This window comes from Carassius gibelio, chromosome B11 (assembly GCF_023724105.1).
Source record: "Carassius gibelio isolate Cgi1373 ecotype wild population from Czech Republic chromosome B11, carGib1.2-hapl.c, whole genome shotgun sequence".
Lineage (NCBI taxonomy): Eukaryota > Metazoa > Chordata > Actinopteri > Cypriniformes > Cyprinidae > Carassius > Carassius gibelio.
In genome coordinates this window covers 1,568,043-1,593,085 of record NC_068406.1, presented here as the reverse complement: position 1 = coordinate 1,593,085, position 25,043 = coordinate 1,568,043, and the positions used below count along the sequence as shown (strand labels likewise).

The window sequence follows — 25,043 nt, the reverse complement described above, 5'->3', positions numbered from 1 at the left end:
GTAGGATATCCCTTGACCAAACATAGCAATTACTACTCTTTTTTTAAGTAAAGATTAATTCAATTCAATACAATTTTAACTCAGATATTGCCCACTTAAGCAGTTTCTGTGGAGTGTGTTACCTTTTGTTAGTGCTCGCCAACTACTTTTTCAGGAGAAGTTTGACTGTAAGTTGAAGCCAAATGATTTGCACCTTGGCAAGCTACAGTTTCAAAGTTGCTTCCTCAACACTGATGGCATTAGAGAGAAATGCCTGCTCTTTCAGGGACAGTTTCAGCTGAGAAGACAACTATACATTGCTTAAATTGACAGTGATGAAGACCATCTCTTATTACAGGTTCCTGAGTGTTTGCAGGTTTTCAGCCCACATGAGTCTGTGCGTGTTGTGTCTGTGTTTCTGGCTCTCTCTTATCTTGTTTGGTGTCAAGCTGGTTGGTGAAATGATGGGTACAGCAGCAGGAGGTCACAGCAGACCCACTGGAATCAGACCTTACACCTTATCTTCTTGTTAAAACACATATCAAATCTAAACAGAATTGTGCTCTGGAATATTTACGATTTGGCTCTCTGGCGTTTGGGACGGGCTCTCTGTACTGCGCTTGTTTAAAAGATCTTGAGGGGGTGATATCGTGAAGAGATACAGGCCCCTATTATAACCATCTTTGTTTCACTTCTCTTGTTTTTGTTTCGAGTCTGAAAGATTCGATCAAGACTGATGGATGGAGCCAAGAGATGGGGTTGCGGAGTCGCCTCAGAACTTTGAAAACAAAGATGAAAAGATGCATCCCTGTTACTCATCTTCTCTCTTTTGTTTTACTCCCGAATCTCTGATCAACATCACTGATCTAGATGACTAAAATCAAGATAGCAGTAGAGTGGCGACAGCAATCACACAAACAGTTTGCTTTCCCACGTTAACTTGTTTAGCTAACAGGTCTCAGTTACTGTAACTGAAGTTGTTTTTACAATTGCATGAATAATTCACCTAAAAAAAAGACGATTCTGTCACTATTGTTTCATCTTCAGTCTGGATCAGTATGGCATTTTGTTCTCTGTAGAACTCAAAAGATGTTAGCATAATATTCACGTCACTATACACACACACACACACACACACACACATATATATATATATATATATATATATACAGTACAAACCAAAAGTTTGGAAACATTACTATTTTTTATGTTTTTGAAAGAAGTTTCTTCTGCTCATGAAGCCTGCATTTATTTGATCAAAAATACAGAAAATGTTTTAATATTGTGATATATTATTGAAATTTAAAATAATTGTTTTTAAATTTATTATACTTTAAATTATCATTTATTTCTCTGATGCAAAGCTGGATTTTTAGGATCATTATCACATGGTCCTTTAGAAATTATTCCAATATGATGATTCATTATCAAAGTTGGAAACAGTTCTGCTGCTTAATATTTTTTTGGAACATGGGATACTTTTTTAGGATACTTTGATGAATTAAAAAAAAGAAAAAAAAAGAAGCTGTGTTTTTAAAATATTAATATTTTGTAATAACAATATACACTACTGGTCAGTGATTTGGGGTCAGTATTTTTTCTTCTTTTTTTTTAAATAAAATCAATACTTTTATTCAGCAATGATGTGTTAAATTGATAAAAAGTGACAGTAAAGAAAATATATTATTAGAATATATATTATTAGAATTTTTATTTTTTTATTTTGAATAAATGCAGTTCTTTTTAACCTTTTATTCATCAAATATTTTAGACAGCAGAACTGTTTCCAACACTCATAATAAATCAGAATATTAGAATGATTTCTACATGATCATGTGATCGACTGATGTTACATGTGACACTGAAGGCTGGAGTAATGATGCTGAAAATTCAGCTTTGCATCACAGGAATATATATATATATTTTTTTTTTAAAGTAAATTCAAATAGAAAACTATTATTTTAAGTTGTAATAATATTTCACAATATTACAGTTTTTTTTCTGTATTTTTGATCAAATAAATGCAGGCTTGCTGAGCAGAAGAAAGTTCTTTCAAAATCATTCTGAAAAGAAAGCTGTAATGTTTGATGCTTTTCATTGTGTTGATAAAAAATAATAATATATTTTCTCTTAGTTTTTTTTGTTTTTCTTATCGATACACAATGATCCACTTCAAGTCTACAAAATAAAAGTAATGAAAATATAGTCACACTACAATATGTTTAATCCAGATTGTGCTACTAACTACAGTTTTCATCATTTAATTTGTATTCAGTAATGGACTACCATTTATAAGTAATCTAGCCAGCACTGTTGTCTTAATAGTTTTGAATGACATGAGTACGATGAGTAAGATTTAAATTTTTGGGTGGACTACTCAACAACTAAAAACTAATCCAAGCGTAAATTTGGAAATGTTTAATTTTAAAATTGAGAATCAAAAGACTAGTTTAGCATTCCTCCGTTTCTTGCGATATAAATTAGGACAGTTCCCATTTGTGTGGCCGTCACAGCAGATGTTGCAGTCGTTCTTCAGAAGAGAATGTATCAGTGATGTCATCTCAAAGATCGATGGCTGAAAATGTGCAGCAGATTCTGTTACTCACAGGGAGGTTTGTTCTCACCAGTCCTACTAAATGAACTGTATCCTGCTGTAGTTTAAAAAATGCTTTGAGGTAGACACCCAGACAAAAAAAAAGAAAAAAACATTCCCAAGAACGAGATTAATCTAAAGGTTGGAAAGCTGAGTTTTACTTTGTGCCTTGGAATTGAGCCCTTTACAGAAGGTCGACACTGACATTTCAGAGATTCAGGGAAATGAGTGCCTTTTGTGTTCCTTATTATTAAATGTGTAAATAATAACTTTAACAATGAATGGCTGACAAGCCATTTCAGTTTTAAGGAAGAAGAACAGTTTATGTAAAATAAGATTTTATTCACAATAGCAATTCACTAGTGATGTCAAGTGATTAAAATCATATTCATAAAAGGTACATAAAAAGTCAATTATTATAAATGAATAAATTGACATCAAATTAATTTAAAATGTTTTACATTTATTAAAAGATTTTTGTAATTATTATTTGCTTTAAAAAAGAAAATAGAAAAGGCAGCCTTTCAGTTACCTTTGTGTGTGTGTGCAATAATGTCCATTACAATGTGAAACTCGCCCATTTATTATTAGACTGCACATGTAATGTTGCATTTCTTCTTAAACAAATGACTGAATTACTGAATGCAACGACTTAAAGGGTTACTCCATCCCAAAATGAAAATTTTCTCATCATGCACTTACTCCTATGTCGTTCCAAACCCGTAAAAGCTTCATTCGTCTTCGGAGCACAATTGAAGATATTTTGGATGAAAACCGGGAGGCTTGTGACTGTCCCATTGAAGGCCAAGTAAATAACAGTGACAAGGTCCAGAAAAGTATGAAAGACATTGTCACAATAGTCCATCTGCGATCAGTTGTTTTACCGTAACATTATGAAGTGACGAGGAATACTTTTTGTATGCAAATAAAACAAAAATAGCGACTTTATTCAACAATTCATCTCCTCTGTGTTTCTCCATATAACCGTAGCATATGCTCTTGTGTGTGAGCCGCGCAACAAGGATACATTTTCTATGTGTATTTACGATTTGATTTGAAAGAAAACAGCGCATCCATGTGGCGCGGCTCACACAGAAAAGAGTATATTGTAATTTACTTGGCAGTCAATGGGACAAGTCACAAGCCTCCCGGTTTTCATCCAATCTTAAATTGTGTTCCGACGGCAAAAGAAGCTTTTACGGGTTTGGAACGACATGGGGTTAAGTGATTAATGACAAAAGTTTCATTTTTGGGGTGGAGTAACCCATTAAGACCAAGGATTCCAATGCAATGTTTTTACTAACATGATGCTATGAGGTTCTGTTTTGCTTTGTTTAAATCCTAAATTTGGTCCCCAAATCCAACTGCAGTGTTTGAAACAACATCTTAGAAGAAACACCTTGAACCTGGTCTATGTCCACATGATTTATACTCTTTCCTAAAATAATAAGTATTGAATATGACATTTTAATGTGGAAAAACTGCCCAGTTTACACAGCATTCCACACTAGTGTACATATAATACATTGGAAAAAGCTCATGTTCAGTCTTTTGTTCAGTCAGTTTTCTTTTTTGCTGTAGCACCTCAAGCTTTCAGGGCCATCTGCGCCTCGTCTCTGCAGTCTGAGTGACTGACTACATTCTGATATTTTTCAGACAGCCTCAGACACGTTTTCAAACACACTCATCATTTCAGCCGGACTAGAGCGGGGGCTGTTATGTGCTGAAGTGTCTGGGCGCCTGTGATTGTACTGAAAAGTGCTCCAAAAGTTCAGAACCTCACATTCATACATTTAAAGTAATGTTGACTAAAGCCAATTCCCATGAACTTTGTAAAACAGACACTATAGTGCTTCCTTTGGGCCATTCAGACCGCAAACATGAGATCTTAAGGGGTTTGAAAGCGATCCTATTTATCAACCCAGAGAAAATGATTAAACTTGTATTACTCATGAAACTTCATAGAGTTTTTGCATTTCATTAGTTTCAACTTTCTTCTAAATATTTTGAGAGCAAGTTGATTAATGAATTCCAAAGACTGTAGTTTTGTAATAATAATAATAATAATAATAATCCAATATTTCCATGTTTTCTTTGTGGATTCTATGTGGAAACCCTACATAATTCAATTGATTGATAAATAACATTTGCCATTTGACACAATATAAGAGTGTAGTGGTATTTCAGTTGAGCCTTCTCCTAATATTTCACTTTGACCAACTTATAAAACTCTGAAAATGAGACTCTCCTCTGATGTGACACTAACTCAGTACTTGTGTGATGGGTTTCCTGCAGCAATAAGTATCAATGGTATCAGGAGAGCTGAACGAATATTACATTTCAGACATGTGACAAACAGTTTGGGCAAATAACCTGACTGCATGTTGAGTGCAACATCTTATAGGCCAGAGGTCCGCTCCTCAAAGAATTATAGGTCAGAAAAGCAATACAGCACATATTTTGTCTTTTCTTATATTAATTTATAACATTTTACCCTTGAAAGTCTTTTGGAGGCATTTATTCATTCTATGAATCTCAAGGACAAGAGTATTAAACTCCATGTAGGGTGCTTCAAACCTTAACCAGAGTTCACTTTACTAAGCAGTTTTTCTGAGAGTCCAATTTAACATAATGCAACAAAAATGAAAATACAAAACCAGAACATTTTATTGGAGTATGATTATAGATGGAGCACTGACTGTCTATTCCAAATGATCCTGTATGATGGATGGATGCCAGGCTGTTGCTATGAGGTTTCTAGGGTCTTCAAAGCATTTTAGCATGTCAGTTTCCAATGTGTTTTGGGTGGTTGCTAGGTAGTTACTGTCCCATATCAAAAGAGCCTTTCCCAACTCTTTATGGGATTCCGGAGCCTTCAGTCGATTGGATTTTCCACTCAAAGCTCTTCATATAAATAATACTAATAGCGATGCATCACTTAGCAAACACCGCTAATTATTTTTCCATATGTGTATGGTTTTAAGAACTTTACTGCATTATATTTAATATTTAAGTCGTCTGTAAGCCAGCATGGATGTGGTAACTCCATTTTCCACTTGATTTTCAGTTATACTGCGCTGGGTGAGGAGTAGTCTTTAATACGGTACAGTGTGGATTGTAATCTTGTTTGACTGGATCAGATAGGTTTATTAGGATATCAGATTGTCATGGAACATTAGCAGCATGTTACCCAAAAATAGACTATTCCAACATGTCTCTGTAAATGTCGGCAAACCCTTTGCAAAGGTTTTTTCTAGTGTAGTTAAATGAGAATTCAAACAAGGCATATAGGCACTAATTTCTGACAGCGTGAGCAATTTTAGAGAAGCACATAGATTCCAGGGTGAAATTATCTCCCCGTATATCTTGCTAATGAATACCCATAGCTTGTGAACTCAAAACCATATAGCACAAGTGTCATAAAGGCTTTTTTTATTCTAGGTTGTCCTTGCATTTTTAGTGTCCCCTCGAGGGTTTTCAGATATGAAGCAGGGTGTGAAAGCCAGACGCTGGCAGTGCAGTAGATGCTTCGTCAATAGGCGGCTATAAAGGAAGAATTCATGACCTTGATGTGGCCCATTGTGCTTAATTAAGTGTAAAGGTTGATTTACATGTGTGAGTCAGTGTGGAGGTTGTTGGTCTCGCTTGTGCCACTTAACAGCACTGAAAACACAAAGTCCTCAGAAATATGTATAGTGGCTTCTTATCTAATGGCTGGAAAGTCATTAAAATGTTTCAATAAGTAGCATTTTTCTGTCATTGGAAAGGCAAAGATGTATTGTCAACAATTGTTGATGCCTGTTTGAAGATTTTTTACATGCTGGATAAATAGGTATACAGTACATAATGCAAAAGCTAATTTTTCATTATTAAAAAATGCACTATTATCCATGCCTTTCTTTATTACAAGAAAAAGTGATTGAGATCAAGTGAATTATATTTGACTGGCCATGTCATCTTAACATATTTGCCCATACTGACCATTAGGTGACCCGCTCCATGTAAAATAAAATGGCTTTTATGCTACTGATATAACTGGAATCTCATGTAAGCACTATATATATATATATATATATATATATATATATATATATATATATATATATATATATATATATATATATACACACAACTTTGTATAGTTAATAAATAAATAAGTAAATGAATAAATAAAAGTGCACATTTAATGTGTCGTTGAAGTAATAGTGAAAAAAAAAAGTTTAAAACACATATGCAAAGATCTGTGTACCATGGAGTTGTTTCTTTCAAATAGTTATAAATATATATATATATAGTATTCATAATTTTATTATTATTATTATTATTATTATTATTATTATTATTATTTGCCTTTATAAATAAACATTAAAAACATGCTGATTTTTAAAAATAAATTAATAGAAATGACAAAAACAGCTTCACGCCATTAATCATATGCTTAACAGTTGTCTGTGGAATAGATGAAAAAATAATAATAATAATAATAATAAACCGGTCTCAGCTTAATATGTAAAAAGTTGCATAAAAAAGGAGGTTGGACCACATGCGAATGAAGACAAGCTTGAAGCCAGTTTTACAAAGACTTCCCTAAACAATGCAAGAACCAGCAGGATATGTTTTATAGTCCTACCCAAAGGTAAATGACACAGTGTTTTTTTTTTTTTTTTTTTTTTTTTTCCTGTACCAGCACGTACCTATATCAAAGATCCTCCTGATAGCCCGCCTGCTGTTGCCATGGAAGAGAAGGATGCAGATGAATTGGGGCAAATGGTGGTGTTGAATACCAATGAGCCCAGGAGCCGATAGTTTACGAACATGTTTGACGCCTCTTTGCTAAACTACTGACACTGCCAGTTCTTTTTTGTATTGTGTTTTTAATCGCCCAACGAGGCATCAAGACTACAGAAGTGGCCAGTCAGACTGGCTGTGTTATGAAACAATGTATGCAATCACATTATTTGGATTAATACCAGGCTCAAGTTTGCACTGTAGACATATGCCTAGTTAATAAAGTTATAATGCTAAGATTTGGCCACAGAATACCAAAGATGTTTACCCGGACCCATGCCGAGGGTTGCATCCTTATCATAGCTTACCGAGCTTCAGTTTTTTGTTCTTTTTCTTTTTTTCTACACAGATCTCATTCAGCCTGAGAGCATCTCCCCTGTTGAGGATATTTGCATTGCCCTGTTGTTCTCCCTCTGGTGAGACCTGACTTCTAAAGACAACATGCCCTTATAAAGGATATTGCAGGATTATGGAAACCACTCTGTGGGAGGAAGAAACGTCTCCTCATTGGCGTCGTTGCCTTCCGTAGATTTTTCTAGTATTTGGCTAGCAGGGAGCAAGAAAGAAACAAAAAATTGCAGGTATCAAGCTGCGTCTCCAGTGGCTCCAAGCTGATTCAGAGTATTATGGGTCCCTTTCCTCTTTTAAAACTCTCCCGGTAAGCTACGTTGTCAACTGCAAGTGTGTAATAATACTAGTCGGCTATGAAACGGAGAGCTCATTTACAAACAGCTGTAGCCATTGACAGGACAAAGCACAGTTCAAACTACATTAACAGGGTTTGGCAAGCATGAAGAGGTCCAGAATCCTTTCGGTTCTCGGCAGGACGGCATGCCGTGTCAAGCTTGAATAACCATATTAAAACTCTTTGCTGTTGGCCCCAGTGGCTTTTCCCGGAAGACTCTGAAAGCAGTTTAGATCTCACCTCAACCTTATTGCAAATACCAAAACCGCTGCATTCTATTATCATACACGAAAATGCAGTGCATAAGGGACTCTTCCGTGGGCTGTTTTCTTGAGTCTGGTAATATTTCTTTATTAGGTGACATGGTGACATGACTCATCTGTTTGTCATCTGGCTCCTTGGCGGTCGGTATGAGGCAGCTTACAGCAGGCCGATGATGGTGATCTTTATCACTCGTGCTCTGTTCATTACCCCTCTGCAGTGACACTCATATCCTGGCAGATGGTCACTTTCCGATTGATTTGCCACGTTGGGGAGATTAAAATATTATGGCTCTGAAGAGACCGGCCGCAGTCCTCGTCAAATTAGCATTTTTTCCTGGCTGTTGCACACAGAATGGGTCAATGTCACCCCAAAGGTGATGACAGAATTAGAGCAGGACCATGGGAATTGGGCAGCAGAGATGCAGGAACTCCTGACTTACTGTCACAGTGAAAGCTGATCCTGGTGTTTCCGGTAAGGGGGCTAAGAGTGCTAGCTGTGTTTACAGTGGGTGTAGCTAGCATATAAACACTTATAAGTTCTCCCCACCTCCATTTAATTTTATTATTATTTATTTATTTTGCTTGGCTGCAGAGTGTGAAAAATTGACCAGTTTAAGAACACAAAGCTTAAAAAGCCTGGTTGCAAAAGCAGTTGCATTCAAATCCTGTTCCACGGGTGCTATAGCAGTGGGGTTACACTTTTATTTTGATGGTTCTTCTGTTGACTATTATTATCTTTGCAACTACGCCAACTAACTCTCAATAGAATATAAGTAGACTCGGTTATGTTTCAGGTTAGATATAGTATAATAAGTGAATGTCGTGACATTTGCCAAGTATGGTAACCCATATTCGGAATTGGTACTCTGCATTTAACCCATCCAAGTGCACACAGCAGTGGGCAGCTATATATCCAGCGCACGGGGAGCAACTTGGGGTTCATTGCCTTCCTCAAGGGCACTCCCCTCCACCTACAACTCCTGCCAGCACAGAGACTCAAACCAGCGACCTTCTGGTAACTAGTCCGGCTCTCTAACCATTAGGCCACAGCCATATATATATATATATATATATATATATATATATATATATATATATATATATATATATATATATATATATATATATATATACATTTTTAAAAGCTACTTGTTTGGTATTGATGCTTTTGTGTACAGCCACACACATACAGAGAGACACTCATTCACCTCACTTACTTAACATAGTCTGTCTGTAAGTGCAATGGTTGTTTAGTTTTGTTTTTCCCATAAAAATCAACATTATTTTGAAAAAAGCACATACAATTTAAGAAATAGTATCGGTATTAGTATCGGTATTTGTATCGTATCAGATTATAAAATATTGGTATCACCCATCCCCACTGGTAGTTGACATGTAGTTACAAGGCTTTTTATAGTCAACAAGATAAATAGTTTCCAGCAGTGGTTATAAACTATTGTTGCCTTAAGATTTAGATTGGGATTTGGTGTTTTATACCAAGTGCCGAAGTGCTGTACATTACCAGAAATGTTTACTGTATATAACAACTGTACACAATTATATGGTTTGCAATTTTATTATTTACATTTTATTATTTCAGAGATGAATTAGTAGCACTTTAGTAAAGAATGGATACAGGAATTACACTTCAAACAGCATGTTTTGAATGCAGTGTAATAAGATTCAGTATCAAAACCTCTTTGCCCTAACATCGTAAATAATCTTGTGTAATTAAAAACACATGTATCGGTTTTCCGCAATTAATCTCGGCGGCACAAAAGCACCTTGTATGTATAAAAACATTTACATGGTAACAGAGCTCGACAAGGTTAAATGGGAGGTGTATTTGAGCCCTGATTAAAAGGCTCTCCCACCAGTCGCACCGAGCAGATCTGTGGAGTCATGTACAGCAGTGCAACTGATAAGGCAGGGCTCTGAAAGGACTCCATTGTGTGCCGACGTGGGGCCCGTTCGCTGGAGTTCAGAGTTGGCTACCTATCTACCTGAAAGGAATTGAAAAGCGACCCTTGTGGTGACTGACCAGAATGACTGATAAGCCTCAGGGGGAGATTATAGCGATTATGGCACTGCTGGAGAGGTTGCCATGGTGATGAAATCGAGCATTCTCTTTAATATATTATTTACTGCCTCCGTTCCTGACCCACGTCATTTAATCAGGAGAGAGCAGGAGACCCATTCACTTTTAAAAGCGCCGGTTCGTGCGCTGAAAGTTCGCACACCTCTGGCTGTTTTCCGTGCAGCATAATACAGATCTGAAAGAAAGGTACCAGCCATAAACTATACATGAAAACCAGCCCAACAGCCAGTTTGTGCATCGCCGCAGGAAAAGCAGAGGAGGCGATCCATGGGCTAAAGCCAAAACCAACACTTTGGATCAATCAGAATTATTCTCTTAGGCACAAGGCGTACCAAAAAGCAAAAATGTTTCGTCATGTCCAGACTACTTTTAGATGAATCAAATACATTTTATGGCAATTCTGAGGTGAAGCGCTTCAAATAGTAAATGAATGAATAGCTGATTGAAGTTTCATTTGAATGAGCAAACTCATAATTTTGGGAGTGAAATGGCTGACCCACCGTTCGGTGGGCTCTGGTCACGTTACACAGGGCTGAACTCACAAAAGTCAAGTAGTTAGTGGACATCACTAAAGCTTCTATAGAAGAAACTTTGAGTCCTTGTCATTGAGGTGCAAATGTCTTTCAAATGGACTTTGTCCTTCCTGCTGTCTGACCACGACTGCTCATTGACCCTGACCGGCTGAAACCAGAGCGGAAATTACACAAATGCTCAACTTTGAGACAAAAGAGACGATGGATCCTTGGCTTCATAGAGATAATAAAGGAAATTAAGCAAGAAATGAAAATCGGACTTCTAAATCTCTCTATGCAGCATAATATGGGAAACCTTTTCTTTTTTTTTTCTCCCCTTGAAAGAATTATAATCCGTTTACAAATGCTATTGGGTGTACTAATCTAAATTACTTTCCTTTCTCCTGAGCAAAATGCCAAATTTGGTTTCTTTGGTGTTGTCACTGTGTTTTTCCCGCCCCTTAGTACAATGTCTCGTTATTTTCTAAGATTAAAAATGGATGACCTTTTTTGGTCATGGGCCTTAATATAATATTATCTTTAATAAAACTGGGTTTTTACATTTTCTAAGAAAATATGGTAGTTGCTTGGCCATTCACAACACACAGTGGGTGGTTTTTTGTCGTTGTTGGTTTCTGGTTTGTTCTAGACAAAAAAATCTTAAGTCTCATAACTTAGAAAAATTTGAACAAGCTGTGAAAATGTATTTATTTAGATTGACACTCTTAACAAAAGATAGTAATTAAGGTGTAGAATAATTTAGCACTCACAATCCTCTTTAATTATCTAGCAGCGGTTAAGTAAATTACAGAATTAAGTTTCTTTGTCATTGTAGCAGTTCTGCACCTTTTATATTTTTTTACGGAAAAAGGGTCACACTTTAGTTTAGGGATCAGTTCTCACTATCCACTGACTGTAAACTACAACTTTTAACACAAGTTAGTAAAGTTTGTTAGGTAGTTGTATAGTTAAGGTAGGATTACGGGATATGAAATATGCTCATGCAGAAAAAGCTTTTAATATGTGCTTTATAAATAATAAACAGGCGATATGGATTCTAGTTAATAGTAAGAACTGGTCTTTTAAAAGGACATTGAGCACTAACATGATGTTTTCTCTAATGTTATAATTTATCCTGTAGTCATGGATGTGTTAACTTACGATATTCATTTGAAGTGCATCATGAAGGACAGATTTATCTACTAGATTTGAATGGTCGTTGACAAATGTCAGGTGTAATGTGTTCTACTGTATATTTTACCCACAAAAAAACTGTTCATTAGTTAATCAAAGCAAATCAATGAAGTTTAGAGACAGACTGCAGCAATGAGAGATGAAAAAAGAAGTTTTTGAAGGCGTTTGGTTAACAAGCGCTTTTTTAAATGTTAAAATCCTGTTAAATGTAAAAAAAAAAAAAAAAAAAAAATTCTGGCAGCTGTGGTTGAAGAACTTCGCTTTAATATATATTTCATTAAGTGATATAATGTTAATGTTCCAGCCTACTTGAACTACTTCGATCTGCTTTGTAACATTTTACAGTATAGTGAAAAAAAGCCCTCCGTACAGAAAGAAGTCTTTTCCTCTTAATTAGATTTGGAAGTCTGGCCCTTTTTCTCTCTCTGCTGTATAGATTTGACCGTGTCCTGAAATATCCGTCCATAACAGCGTGAGTCAGCAGTGACTCCAGGCCTAATCAATTGTCCTGCTTTTGAAAAGCTGTTTATGAAGCAGGCTCCAGCGGACTACATGATGCATGAACTGCGCTGGTGGGCGTTTCGGGGCTCTGGCAACGGGAATGCGTTTTAATGTAATTCCCAGACACTGGAGAAGTATCGCGTGTTGTAAACTTGACATGCCAGGCCGCAGAAACACGTCGAAGTTTCTCATTACGGTCCCTTCCACGCCCTCAACATACTCTGGTTTTCCTGGTGTTCTGGTAAAATGAAAGAACGGAGTGTGGTTGAGAGGATCAAATCTGCTGCCATGTGGCGGAACCGCAGCTGGGGAAAATGAAGAGTTTCAGCAGAGCCGATCGGATGAGGTGAAAAGGGGGCGGGTTTGGCTGTGCTATTCCTGTGTAGCTGGAGTCAGAAGGGAAAAGGGCCGAGTGAGATAATGCAGCCCGGTCTAACGGACACCGCCGCAGCCCGATTGATCCGCTCAAACACCGTTGTGACCTAGCAATCGAGTTGCATTAGAGTGCAGTGGAATGTAGGCCAAGGGAAAGGGGCCGTGAATTGAAATGTTACAGCTAAAGGCTGAAAAGACCTGAGCAAATAAATCATGATCACGTTTAATCACATTATTCGTGTCAATTTACTTGAATGCTTCATGAGCTCTGCGAGCTCTAACTGCAGCCAATCCACGACTAGTACATTTTGAAAAGATGTATACATTCATAAGATGATTTGTAAAGTTTTCAAAAGATGTTTATTATGCTAAGCAAGGATGCATTTATTTGATCAGTTAATAAAAATAACAGTACAGTAAAATAGAAGTGCTGTGAATTATTAGGACAATTGAATAGAACCCTTTCCTATTTGTTTGATTTAAAATGTAATGTATTAATAATTCTGTGCTTGAAGAGTTTCTTAATATCAATGTTGAAAACAGTTGTGCTGCTATTTTTTTTCCAATAAAAAATGCCATAAAACAGCTTTTATATATGTTTTTATAATAATTATAATAATAGTAATAAAAACAATAATAACAACAATAAAAATGGATTGAAACCTTTGAATGCTTCTTTTACTATACCTTTGATGTTTAAAAAAATAAATACAAAAATTGGGCACCCCTTGCAGAATCTGTGAAAATATGAGTAATTTTCAAAAAATAAGAGAGATCATACTAAATGCAAGTTATTTTTTTTATTTAGTACTGTCCTGAGTAAGATATTGTACATAAAATATTTTAACATTTATTCCACAAGACAAAACAAAATGCTGAAATTATTAAAATAACCCCACTCAAAAGTTTGGGAACCCTTGGTTCTTAATACTGTGTTCTGTTACCTGATGATCCTCGACTGTCTTTCTGTTTTGTGATGGTTGTGCATGAGTCCCTTGTTTGTTCTGAACAGTTAAACTGAGCAGCGTTCTTCAGAAAAATCTTTAAGGTCCTGCAGATTCTTCAGTTTTCCAACATCTTTACATATTTGAACCCTTTCCAGCAGGGACTTTATGATTTGGGATGCACCTTATCACACGGAGGACATTTGAGGGACTCAAACAAAACTATTGAAAAATATTCAAACATTCACTGATGCTCCAGAAGGAAACAAGATGCATTAAGAGCTGGGGGGTGAAAACTTTTGGAATTTGAAGATCAAGGTAAATTGTACTTAATTTGTGTACCGGGAAACATACAAGTATCTTCTGTTGCTCAAGAAGGGCAGAACTAAATGGAAACAAATTATATTTCAACAAAATAAGACAAATTTGGCCATCTTCATCGTGTTCAAAAGTTTTCACCCCCAGTGAAATAATGCATCTTGTTTCCTTCTGGAGCATCAGTGAATGTTTGAATCTTTTTAAATAGTTTTGTTTGAGTCCCTCAAATGTCCCCAGTGTGATAAGGTGTATCTCAAAATCATAAAGTCACTGCTGGAAAGGGTTCAAATATGTAAAGATGTTGGAAAACTGAAGAATCTGCAGGACCTTAAAGATTTTTCTGAAGAACGCTGCTCAGTTTAACTGTTCAGAACAAACAAGGGACTCATGCACAACCATCACAAAACAGAAAGACAGTCGTGGATCATCAGGTAACAGAACACAGTATTAAGAACCAAGGGTTCCCAAACTTTTGAGTAGGGTTATTTTAATAATTTCAGCATTTTTTTTTGTCTTGTGGAATAAATGTTAATATCTTTTATGCACAATATCTTACTCAGGACAGTACTAAATAAAATATAACATGCATTTAGTATGATCTCTCTTATTTTTTGAAAATTACTCATATTTTCACAGATTCTGCAAGGGGTGCCCAAACTTTCGAGCCCCACTATATATATATATATATATATATATATATATATATACATATATATATATATATGTAGTAACAATGTAACAGTCATACTTTCAGTTTTCATTGCAGGATAGATAAATAAATGATTTATAATAATTTTGTTTTTAATTATTGTATAAAATTATAGCACTAGCAATATGACAACCAATATGTAAATAATAATAATAATTAAAATAACGCTGTTCTTTATCATTGTAATTTACCAACCTGTCCTCCAACCAATACTCTCGTATAGGTCGTTTGTCCAAATCCCTGAAATACGACCCATCAGAGCGTATCCTACAATTGCACCCCTATCAGCAAAAGGTCGTTTTCATATTAATGTTTTGTACTCTTTTATTTGCCCTCTGGTTTTTGTTTCGGGTAGCTCAGTTGGTAGATTAGAAAATATGGCTAGAGGGCGCTTAATTTTAAAACGTAAATAAGGTGCTTGCACAAACGACTTATATGGTCGTTTTTTGTTGGAGGACAGGCTGTAATTTACACATGCCAACCGATGTAGTAACTAGTTTACTGGTGTTTTACAATGATTTTGAATGCAGTTCATCCAATCCTTGAGCTGAATTGGAACTATCAGTTAGCATTTTATTGAGCTTTACCTCTCACTGGTGGTTTTACCGAGTCACAAACTGAATTGCATGTTGTTGAGCAGCGCACACTATAAAATGACATATCTGAGGCGGCAACACCTGTCATCAGTCAAAACATGCTGCTGTGTTGCCTTTCTAATGGTCACAAGGAATGACTACAGATTTGAAAAAAAATAAAAAAATAAATCTGCGATAAATCTTGGTTCAACAACCCAAGATTTGATTTCCACTGAATGGACTTTTTAAAGTCATTTGAATCCATTTTGCTGTCAGTGTCTTTGAGAACATCTCAGCATGTCAAACTCAGGGGGAAATGCTGTGGATAAAACGCACAGTGACTGCGTTCTGACTGAATAATTACAGGAGAAGCTTCTCAGCAGACAGATTATTTTCCTCTTCATTTGAAAACATGACTGAGAAAAAAAAAATGCAGAGCCAAGATGTAGACTTTATAATTCCACTTACTTGAATAAATCAATCGCACAGACTGATTTTAGATGGATTTCTACTTAATGTGGCCAAAGTAATACGCACTGCTGGAGGAAATATAGATTAAAGAGCAGTCTTTCTCTCAGGTTATGAATCTTTGTAATAAAAAATTGTATTTTAAACAAGACACATTTTAAACCCATTTACAGTCTGATGCAGCAAGCAAATAAAAAATGAAGCCTCAAGTATTAAAGTTGACTTGTAGTGTAAGATATTTTGCTTTGCTGTGATTCACATGCACAAATGGGATTTGGTGAGGGTTTGCTTTTTAAATACACCTCCTGGGCAGATGGATAGATGTAATTTTTAGTCATAGCACATAATTGATTATTTTTCTTGTACTTATTTTCTGGTGCATCCGTGCTGCATTTTGCATGTGAGATTAATTTCTAAATATAGGGATATATTTAAGGTCAAGGCTTGTGATTGGCTGAATGTGTTTTATTTGTGTTTGACATTAGCGTGATGAGGGAAATGCCCTTTACATGCTGCTCTGAGCTCAGTACCAGATTTCACTCTCTGAGCAGACATTTGACACTCTTCACATTAGCAGAACACGGCACATGTATCGATTGATTTTATTTATTTATTTATCTTTTTATCTCTCTTGTTGTCTGGCCTTTCTCACCGTTCCATGAAATGAAAAAAATACTTTTGTCAGTACTTTTTTTTTCTTTTTTGCTCTTTTTAACTTTACTTACTTTTTTTTTTTTACTTACTTACATTCTGACTTAATTTGTGGCATTATTTTCCAGATTTTTTCATCCAAATCCTCATTACTGCAACATGCTAATGTAAAGACTTAAGCCTCATACACACAGGGATGATTATCACATGCGCTTATCGCAACGTTTTTAGGCTCGTCTTTTGTGTTCATACCAAGGTGATATTTGTTGGCGATGAGCAGAGTGAATGTGCAAATTCACTCCCTGACATTAGATGGTGCTTAATGAAATACAGAAATACCCCGGTACATGAATCCTATTTAATCTGCAATTCTTTTCCATAGCAACTAAATTTTTGTAGTTGCTGTCACGTTTGTCATGAAGCCCCTTTGTGTTCAGACCAACCTGTCCTCCAACCAATACACTCGTATAGGTCATTTGTCCAAATCCCTGAAATACGACCCATCACAGCATATACTACAATTGCGCCCCTATCGGCAAATGGTTGTTTTAATATTAATGTTTTGTACTCTTTTATTTGCCCTCTGGTTTGTGTTTCGGGTAGCTCAGTTGGTAGATTATTGCATTATACATTGATATGTAATCATGCTTTCATGGGTTCGATCCCAGAGAATGGACGTGCATGAACATGTATTTGCTCAATAAATCATAATTTAGCATGATTTTGTGAGGGTTAGGTTTAGGGGTGGGGTTAGGTGTGGTCATTCGAACGAATAAGCCACCCAGTAAAATATGTACGAATTACTGTGAGATCGATGTAAAAAGTCTGCACATTTAAATTAACATGCGTTCTGATTGGTAATGACGTTATACGTCATTTCATGACGACAGACGCAACGCGATCCTGTCATTATTTCACGCCCGCTAGAGGCCGCTTAACTTTAAAGCGTAAATATAGGTCGCTTGCACAAACAACCTATATGGTCGTTTTTTGTTGGAGGACCAGCAGCTCTACATTCATCTTGCCTCAATGCTTCTTCTTGGTCTACAGTTTTTAACACGGCACATCAAACCAGAAAAAAAAACAAGACGCTATTACGCTATTATTTTGCATGTCGATGTGCACACTCACATTGACGCCCTTTGTTTAGTCACAAGGTGTTAAATGAAGGCAATATTTGTGCATGAAATTCGTACTGATGTGAACAAGCCTTTACTATATCTAGACAAATAATACCATGATAAATGCATCGCAATTAAAACCTGCAGTCCAACTTTTGGTGCTCTAGTGGTTAATAAACAGAACTGTGTGCATGTTGAGGAAGAACTTTAAGGACTGCAGCTTTAAATTATTTATATAAATATGGTATTGTAAAAAAATATATATATTTATATATAATAATAATAATAATAATAAAAAAAACAATCAACAAATAACTAAATAAATAAATATTAATTGTTTAAAAAAACAATGTTATTTCAAACAGGCAGCGCTGCTTATTTCTTTCTTTTGATTCTGGGCTGAAACACTGTTTGCTGTCGGTTTGACAGCTTTTAAAATAACTTGACTTGGACTTCTTTGTCTTGATATTTGACATGTCATGAAACTAGATTTGTGAAGTGTATTTTTTTGGGTCTAAAGTCTCTCTCTCTCTTCCAGGGTTTAGCCGGGCAGCCATGCCGTTTGGTCTGGTGAGGCGGGAGCTGTCTTGCGAGGGTTACCCCATTGACCTCCGCTGTCCAGGAAGTGATGTCATCATGATCGAGAGTGCCAATTACGGCCGGACAGATGACAAGATCTGCGATGCTGACCCCTTTCAAATGGAGAACATCAACTGTTATCTGCCCGATGCATTCAAGATCATGTCTCAAAGGCAGGTTCTTCCGTGCCAAGATCTGTCCTCCTTTTCTAAAACGCGTCTTCTCTCTCATTTACCCGTCTTTGATAACACAGTGCATGAATATGAGCATCTTCAGCGGCATACATGAAGAATATTTCCCTCCACAATCTCAACAACCAAACCAAACAGATCTCAATGTGCTCACATCCGATCTTCTTTTGAGTTTTGACAGTGTGGTACATCTGGAGGCTTGTGCTAAAAACAGGAAGTGATGCGTGAGCCGGGCTTTGATACGTATTGCCGCAGGAGTGGCGTACAGTTCCGCTCGGCTTATTATAAGAATGTCATGATTCGTGGGGAAATAGGTTTGAAAATGTGGCATCTCAATTAGTCCTTTCAGCTGCAGGCAATTAGGCGTCTCAAGTGGGTGCTGATCTGCACAGGAACTCTAGGCAGGGATTTGCCTCTGCAGAAGTCCAGATGTGAAATTGCATTGTTGTGCACTTTTCATCTTGTTATTTTTCTGGTCAAATATTTAATCACAAGCGGCTTCGCAATCTTCGATTGTGAAAAAAAGATTACTATACTTAATAATAGAAGCTTTCACTCAACGCTACTTCATTTCTTTGCAAAAAGAAACTTTCATACTTTTTTTTTATTATTGATTCATACGGGCTAATAACAAATTAATTAATATAAACACCTCATTCTGTGTCCCGTGGGTTTGTGTCGAAGTCTATTAACTTGTTTAATAATGTGGATTTATATGAGGGATCGAGCAACCAGAGGCACTTTCTGATTTTTTTCTGTGCTGGTCTTCTCTTGGTCGTTAATATTAGACAACTTCATTATTGTTGAAAGGGTTCGGAGAGAAACCAGTTGAGAAAATAAATAAATGGTAAAATAATAATAATAATAATATTTGCAACAGAGAGGTGAAAACAGTGAAGTGCATAGTTATGTAAATAGTAAACTACACTAATGCAAAAAACATGATGACATATATATATATATATATATATATATATATATATATATATATATATATATATATATATATATATATTTTTTTTTTTTTTTTTTTTTTTATTTACACAGCCATTTCCATTCAAAAGTTTGGAGGGTTTTTTTTACATTTTATTTATGGATTATTTCTAATAAAATAATACTTTTTATTTATCAAACGATGTAAGTATACAGTAATAATATTTCACAATATTACTGGTTTCACTGTAACAGAAATGTAATATTGGTGAGCACAAGAGATTATTTTTCCAAAAACAACTCAAAACAAAAATAATCTTTCTGACTTTTTGCTTGCTCATTCGTTCATTCGTTAATTCATTCATTCATTCATTCATTCATTCATTCATTCATTCATCAGTCAATCATTTAGTTAATTGCAATTCACTTAACATGTTTTAATTCAATGTTTAACATTGCCATTCAAACCATGAATTATATTTAGTTTCATAATAAAATCCCTGGCAACTGAGTCATTTTATTGATTGAATGATTAATTGATTGATCACATAAGCCAAATTTGATTTGCTTTTATGAGTATGTGAGAAACGGGAATTCACTAGGAAGACGGGGGAATAGAATAGAAGAAAGAAAGAAAGAAAGAAAACCTGCATCCTCTGCATTAGAACCACGGCTTACCAAGTGAGGAATGTGTCCTACGTTACAGCTCTGATTATTTAAATTATGAGCACTTCTGTGATTGAAATATTATGCCTGTTTTTGCCTTAGTCCCTTAGCAACTCATCTGAAACAAAACTTTCTTTGCGGAAACTCTCCTGCTCCTATCGTCCTTGCTCTGCTAAGTACCCTGCTTTGGGGAACACGAGAGAACGGCTGCAGTGCTGTACGGTGGAAATGTGTTCTGTATTCACACCATTAATATCCGTGACAGAGGCGTCCGCATGGCTCTCAGAAGACCAGCGTTCGCACACAGCCGTGTACAGCACTCCCACTGTACATATGGTATTAGTGAATACTTCAAGCATCGCAGATTAAGCTTTCATAAGTCACTGTAAATACAAGCTTCAGGAAACAACAGCTACACCTGTTTAAGGATTCAGAGCATTGGGAATTCTGCTGGCCTGGTAATAAAGTCTTAAATAATGCCTATGATTCCTGATTTAATTAGATATGTGAGGATTGGGCTGCTTGATGCTACAGATAAGAGGAAGTGAGGTTTAATTCAGATCAGACATTAGAAATCCTGAAACCTTTTGATTAAAAGTACTGCAAGCCATTTCTGATTTCATTTGTCACTTGTCGGATTCGGTTTGTTGTGTTTTGGTTTGGATGGATGATCATCTACAGTACATCTGTTTGAACTGAAGATCAGGATAAAGCATGCTGGTCTTTATTTTTATTTATTAAATTTGTTTGTGATATAAGTAAATGAGTACCACATCTGTCATAACACAGCGTACGTTCAGAAAATAGATCGGTTTAATATACATCAATTTGTTTCATATTCAGAAAATGAAGCAGTTACGTTCTTTCAGGCTTCATCATTTTTTTTTCTTTTCTTTTACTTTGATATTTGTTACTGTGATAAATACAAAATGTATTGTGCACCATCTTAGAAGGGCTTTAGAATATATGATGCACCATATAATTTACATGATGTTTTTATAGATCAATATATATATATATATATGAGACAGAGATAGAGATTGTCTTTCCTTTGGGCATTTTTCTAGTCCAGATTTCCTGACTGAAACACTTCCTTCAGTTTATTGTTTTTCTTTTTTCTTTTTTAATGAGTGAAACTTTGACTGTAAATGTTGTGATATCTTGGAAGCGTTGCTTTGGTGAGTGTTTGGAGTTTAGGAGGGAGAGATCTGTCTAATGAGGGGCGTCCTGTGAAAGCGCCTGACGTGTGACTGTGGTGTTCAGAGAAAACACCAACTGTCAGCTAACAGGAACATCATGAGAACTTAGCATACAGTAGCCCCAAACTGTATTTGGACAGTTTATCCACATATTCAAGTGTAAAGAAGAAAAATAGCAAAAAGATGCCTTGCAATCACAATATATATATATATATATATATATATATATATATATATATATATATATATATATATATATATATATATATATATATATATATATATTATTATTTAAGTATATTATTATTATTATTAGTAGTAGTAATAGTAGTGTTTTATATGCACTACCAGTTTTTTTTTCTTGAACAGTAATATTTATAAAGAATTCTAGTATGTTCACCAAGCCTGCATTGCAGACAAAGCAGTAATATTGTGAAATATTTGTACTATTCAAAATATTTGCTTTCTGTTTGAATATAATTTATTCCTGTAATCAAATCTAAATTTTCAGCGTCATTACCCTAGTCTTCTGTATTATTATTATTATTATTATTATTATTATTGTGAATTAAAACAGCTGAGTACTTTTTTCAGTATTATTTGATGAATAGAAGGATCAAAATATCAACATTTATCTGAAATAATAATAATAATAATAATAATAATAATAATAAAAATAATACTAAAAGCTTTTGTAACATTATACAATATACCATTCAAACGTTTGGAGTCTATATATTTTTATTTATTTATTTTAATTTATTTATTTTTGGTTGGTGGAGGGGAAGAATTATATAAATAATAATAATCAAGGATTCTTTAATTTGAACAAAAGTGATGATAAACAAAAATAATATTACAAAAGATTCAATTTCAGATAAATGCTGTTCTTCTTAACTTACTGTTCATCAAAGAAATCTGGGGGGGGGGTCTACTTAGCTGTTTTCATAATAATAATAATAATAATAATAATAATAATAATAATAATAATAATAATGTGACTGGAGTAATGATGCAAAAAATTTGGCTTTGAAATCACCGGTATAAATTACTTTAAATATATATATATATATATATATATATATATATATATATATATATATATATATATATATATATATATATATATATATATATATATATATATATAGAAAACACATTTTTAAAATAAAATCTATTTCAAAATTTAAGTAATGAGGTTAGTAGTGTGTGTATAAATAACAATAAAACTTTTTTAGCCTTGTTATGGCATTATGTTGACTCCAGAAGTTATTATTTAATATTTCCCTTTTTTAAGATAATTTGTGATCATAATTTATTCATAGAGTACATTATGCAAATGAACAGCACATTGTGACTGAATGAAATATGAATGGGAACAGTCTCCCTGCAATACAACTACAAATAACCAAACAACCAGTCACCATATTACGGCTCCAGCTTTGGCCGTGTGTTATAATTTTAGATCCATAACTCATTTATATGGGTAAACATGCTGATATTCTCATCTGTTACCACATATGAGCGCTCGTTAATAAAGAAACTCCCATATGAGGGACGTGTTTTTTTAGCAAAGCTCGTGTCTATGTATAAATTCTCATCTTCAAACATGACCGGTGGGAATTCACAGCTGTGGACGGAGCAGCACTCTGTTCCATGTGCTTTGCTGCTTTTATGAGAGAGAAAGAGAGAGAGAGAAAAAGTCTCCACTTGTTTATTAGCAAATAGAACATAAGACAAATTAATTGTCAGAGTCACATGCTGAGGTAAAGAGAAATTGCTGCAGGAAGAGATGCTGCCCCAAGGCCAGGTCAGAAAAACACCAGCAGGCTAATTCACCCCCCGCACTGCGCTGACAGTAAAACACGCTCTTTATCCCCAAACACATTCTGTTCCTCGAAGTTAGGACAATCTTCCTGCATTTTCCTTAACAACTGTGAGATTACACCGCATGTGTCTTTCATGTTTCAAATCTACAATAATATTCTGGTCTGTAGATATGACTGACACCTCAAGGTTCTTTAGTGGTTCTTTTCAGTCAAGAACACCCCCAAAGAACCACAAAAAAGAAATGGTTCTTTGAGAACTGAGACATCATTTGTGTTTTGTTTTTTAGGTTTTCGTTTAATTTTGTTTTGAAAGACGTCGCTTATCATTAAATGTCAAGGCTTTATTATGCATATTATAAACAACAACAACAATGAAAAACAGCAGTAAAATTACAATTTAAAGGAGCATTGCGTAGGTTCTGAAATTTCTAACCGTTACTGACCCCATTGGCCGTTAGAGGAACTGCAGCCAGTCTCAAGCTCGTTCTCAGTGCGCAGAGGAGCACGCTCTTTTTATTTTATTTTATTTTTTACTTCGAGGAGTGTCCGTGGGTGTCTGAATTGTGCCGGAGGCTGGTCGCTTCTTTCCATCCACAGAGTCCATTTGAAAACACTATTGCCGCTGCTTACTATAATGGCTGGCGTGCCGTACGGTTGTAAGCCCAAGTAGACGAGAACGCGCATGACGTCACATTTTGTGAATTTTCGCGCCAATTCGGGCCTGACTCCTCCTCACACAACTGAGCCTACAGGCTGATACAGGCAACCGTGGTGGACAGTCGAGGTGTTATTCTTTTTTCTACATCATGGTTGGCTCATACATGTACAAAATAAAACTCTATCTTAAAGATTTTTTTAAGGAAAAACCTCCACATAGCTCCTTTAAGATTATTATTTTATTTTTATTTTTTTATGCAAATTGCAAAGCATAATTTTCAGCAGTCACTAACCAATAAAGACTTGTACAATTTTACTAAAGAAATAATAGCTTTGCCATCATAGGAATAAATTAAAATGTAAAATAAATTCAAACAAAAAGCTGTTGTTTTCAATTCTAATAATATTCACAATATTGCTGTTTTCATCTGTATTTGTCATCAAATAAATTAAGCATAAGCTATTTATTATTATTATTTAAAAACATTGAAAATCAACAGTATTTTTATTTTACATTGATGTTTTTTTACAGAACCACAGGTGTTTGTGGGAGAAAAACAGCTTTAAGGCTTTAAAACAGTTTTAACAGAAATTAAACGCAGACCTCAGGAACGATGTGACGCAGATTGATGGACGATACTACCACTACTCTCCCAACATCTCGCTGTACACTGTGTCTGTAAGCCATGAGATCATTTCTGCACTTTATCTTTTATTGATGTGCTTAATTTTAGTTCCTAGAACCCACATAAACCACCTTCTGCATGACTTCCTGTTAAACAGGCAGTGGAGGGATGGTTAGTTCATTCCGAGTGAAATGGCATATAGGGAAAATGAATCCATCATAGGTACAATCAGCCTGACCTCAGGGGGGATTCATACAGATGTATAACTCATGTGCTGGCAGGTATGAACACTCAGAGATGAGGCTGTTTATCTTTGTCGTTGGGTTGAAAAGGGCCACTTTGGCATCTATCCGCTCCGCTAATTCCCGCCGTCTTTTTTCTGGTTCCTGCTCTGGGCCACCATCCGTCCGTCCATCAGCGGTGTGCACGCTCGCTCTCGCTTGGATGCTGTTGCCCTCACAGCTAAAGCAATGTTCAGGGTTCATACAGGCATTTTTAAATCACTGAAAATAATATTGTACAAAAAATAAAAAAATATAAAAAAAATAATAACATGCAGAGAGGCAGAGATTCAAAATGATTTTTCATT

At 35.4% G+C, this 25,043-nt stretch overlaps 1 protein-coding gene and 1 long non-coding RNA gene across 21 annotated transcripts in view; one reads left to right on the top strand and one right to left on the bottom strand.

Annotated features, from left to right (window-relative positions):
• The window catches only part of LOC127967778 (uncharacterized), a 327,620-nt gene that overhangs the window by 106,110 nt on the left and 196,467 nt on the right, over nucleotides 1–25,043 (bottom strand). The window lies entirely within an intron of this gene.
• Nucleotides 1–25,043, top strand: part of LOC127967771 (adhesion G protein-coupled receptor L2) — a 103,649-nt gene that overhangs the window by 29,359 nt on the left and 49,247 nt on the right. For all 20 annotated transcript variants that reach the window (XR_008155824.1, XR_008155825.1, XM_052568452.1 and 17 more), the window contains exon 3: nucleotides 18,313–18,526. Coding sequence is in view for 18 of the 20 variants with exons in the window: in XM_052568452.1 (XP_052424412.1) it covers nucleotides 18,313–18,526 (214 nt within the window). In the remaining 2 variants the exon portion in view is untranslated. The remainder of the gene's footprint in view (nucleotides 1–18,312; nucleotides 18,527–25,043) is intronic.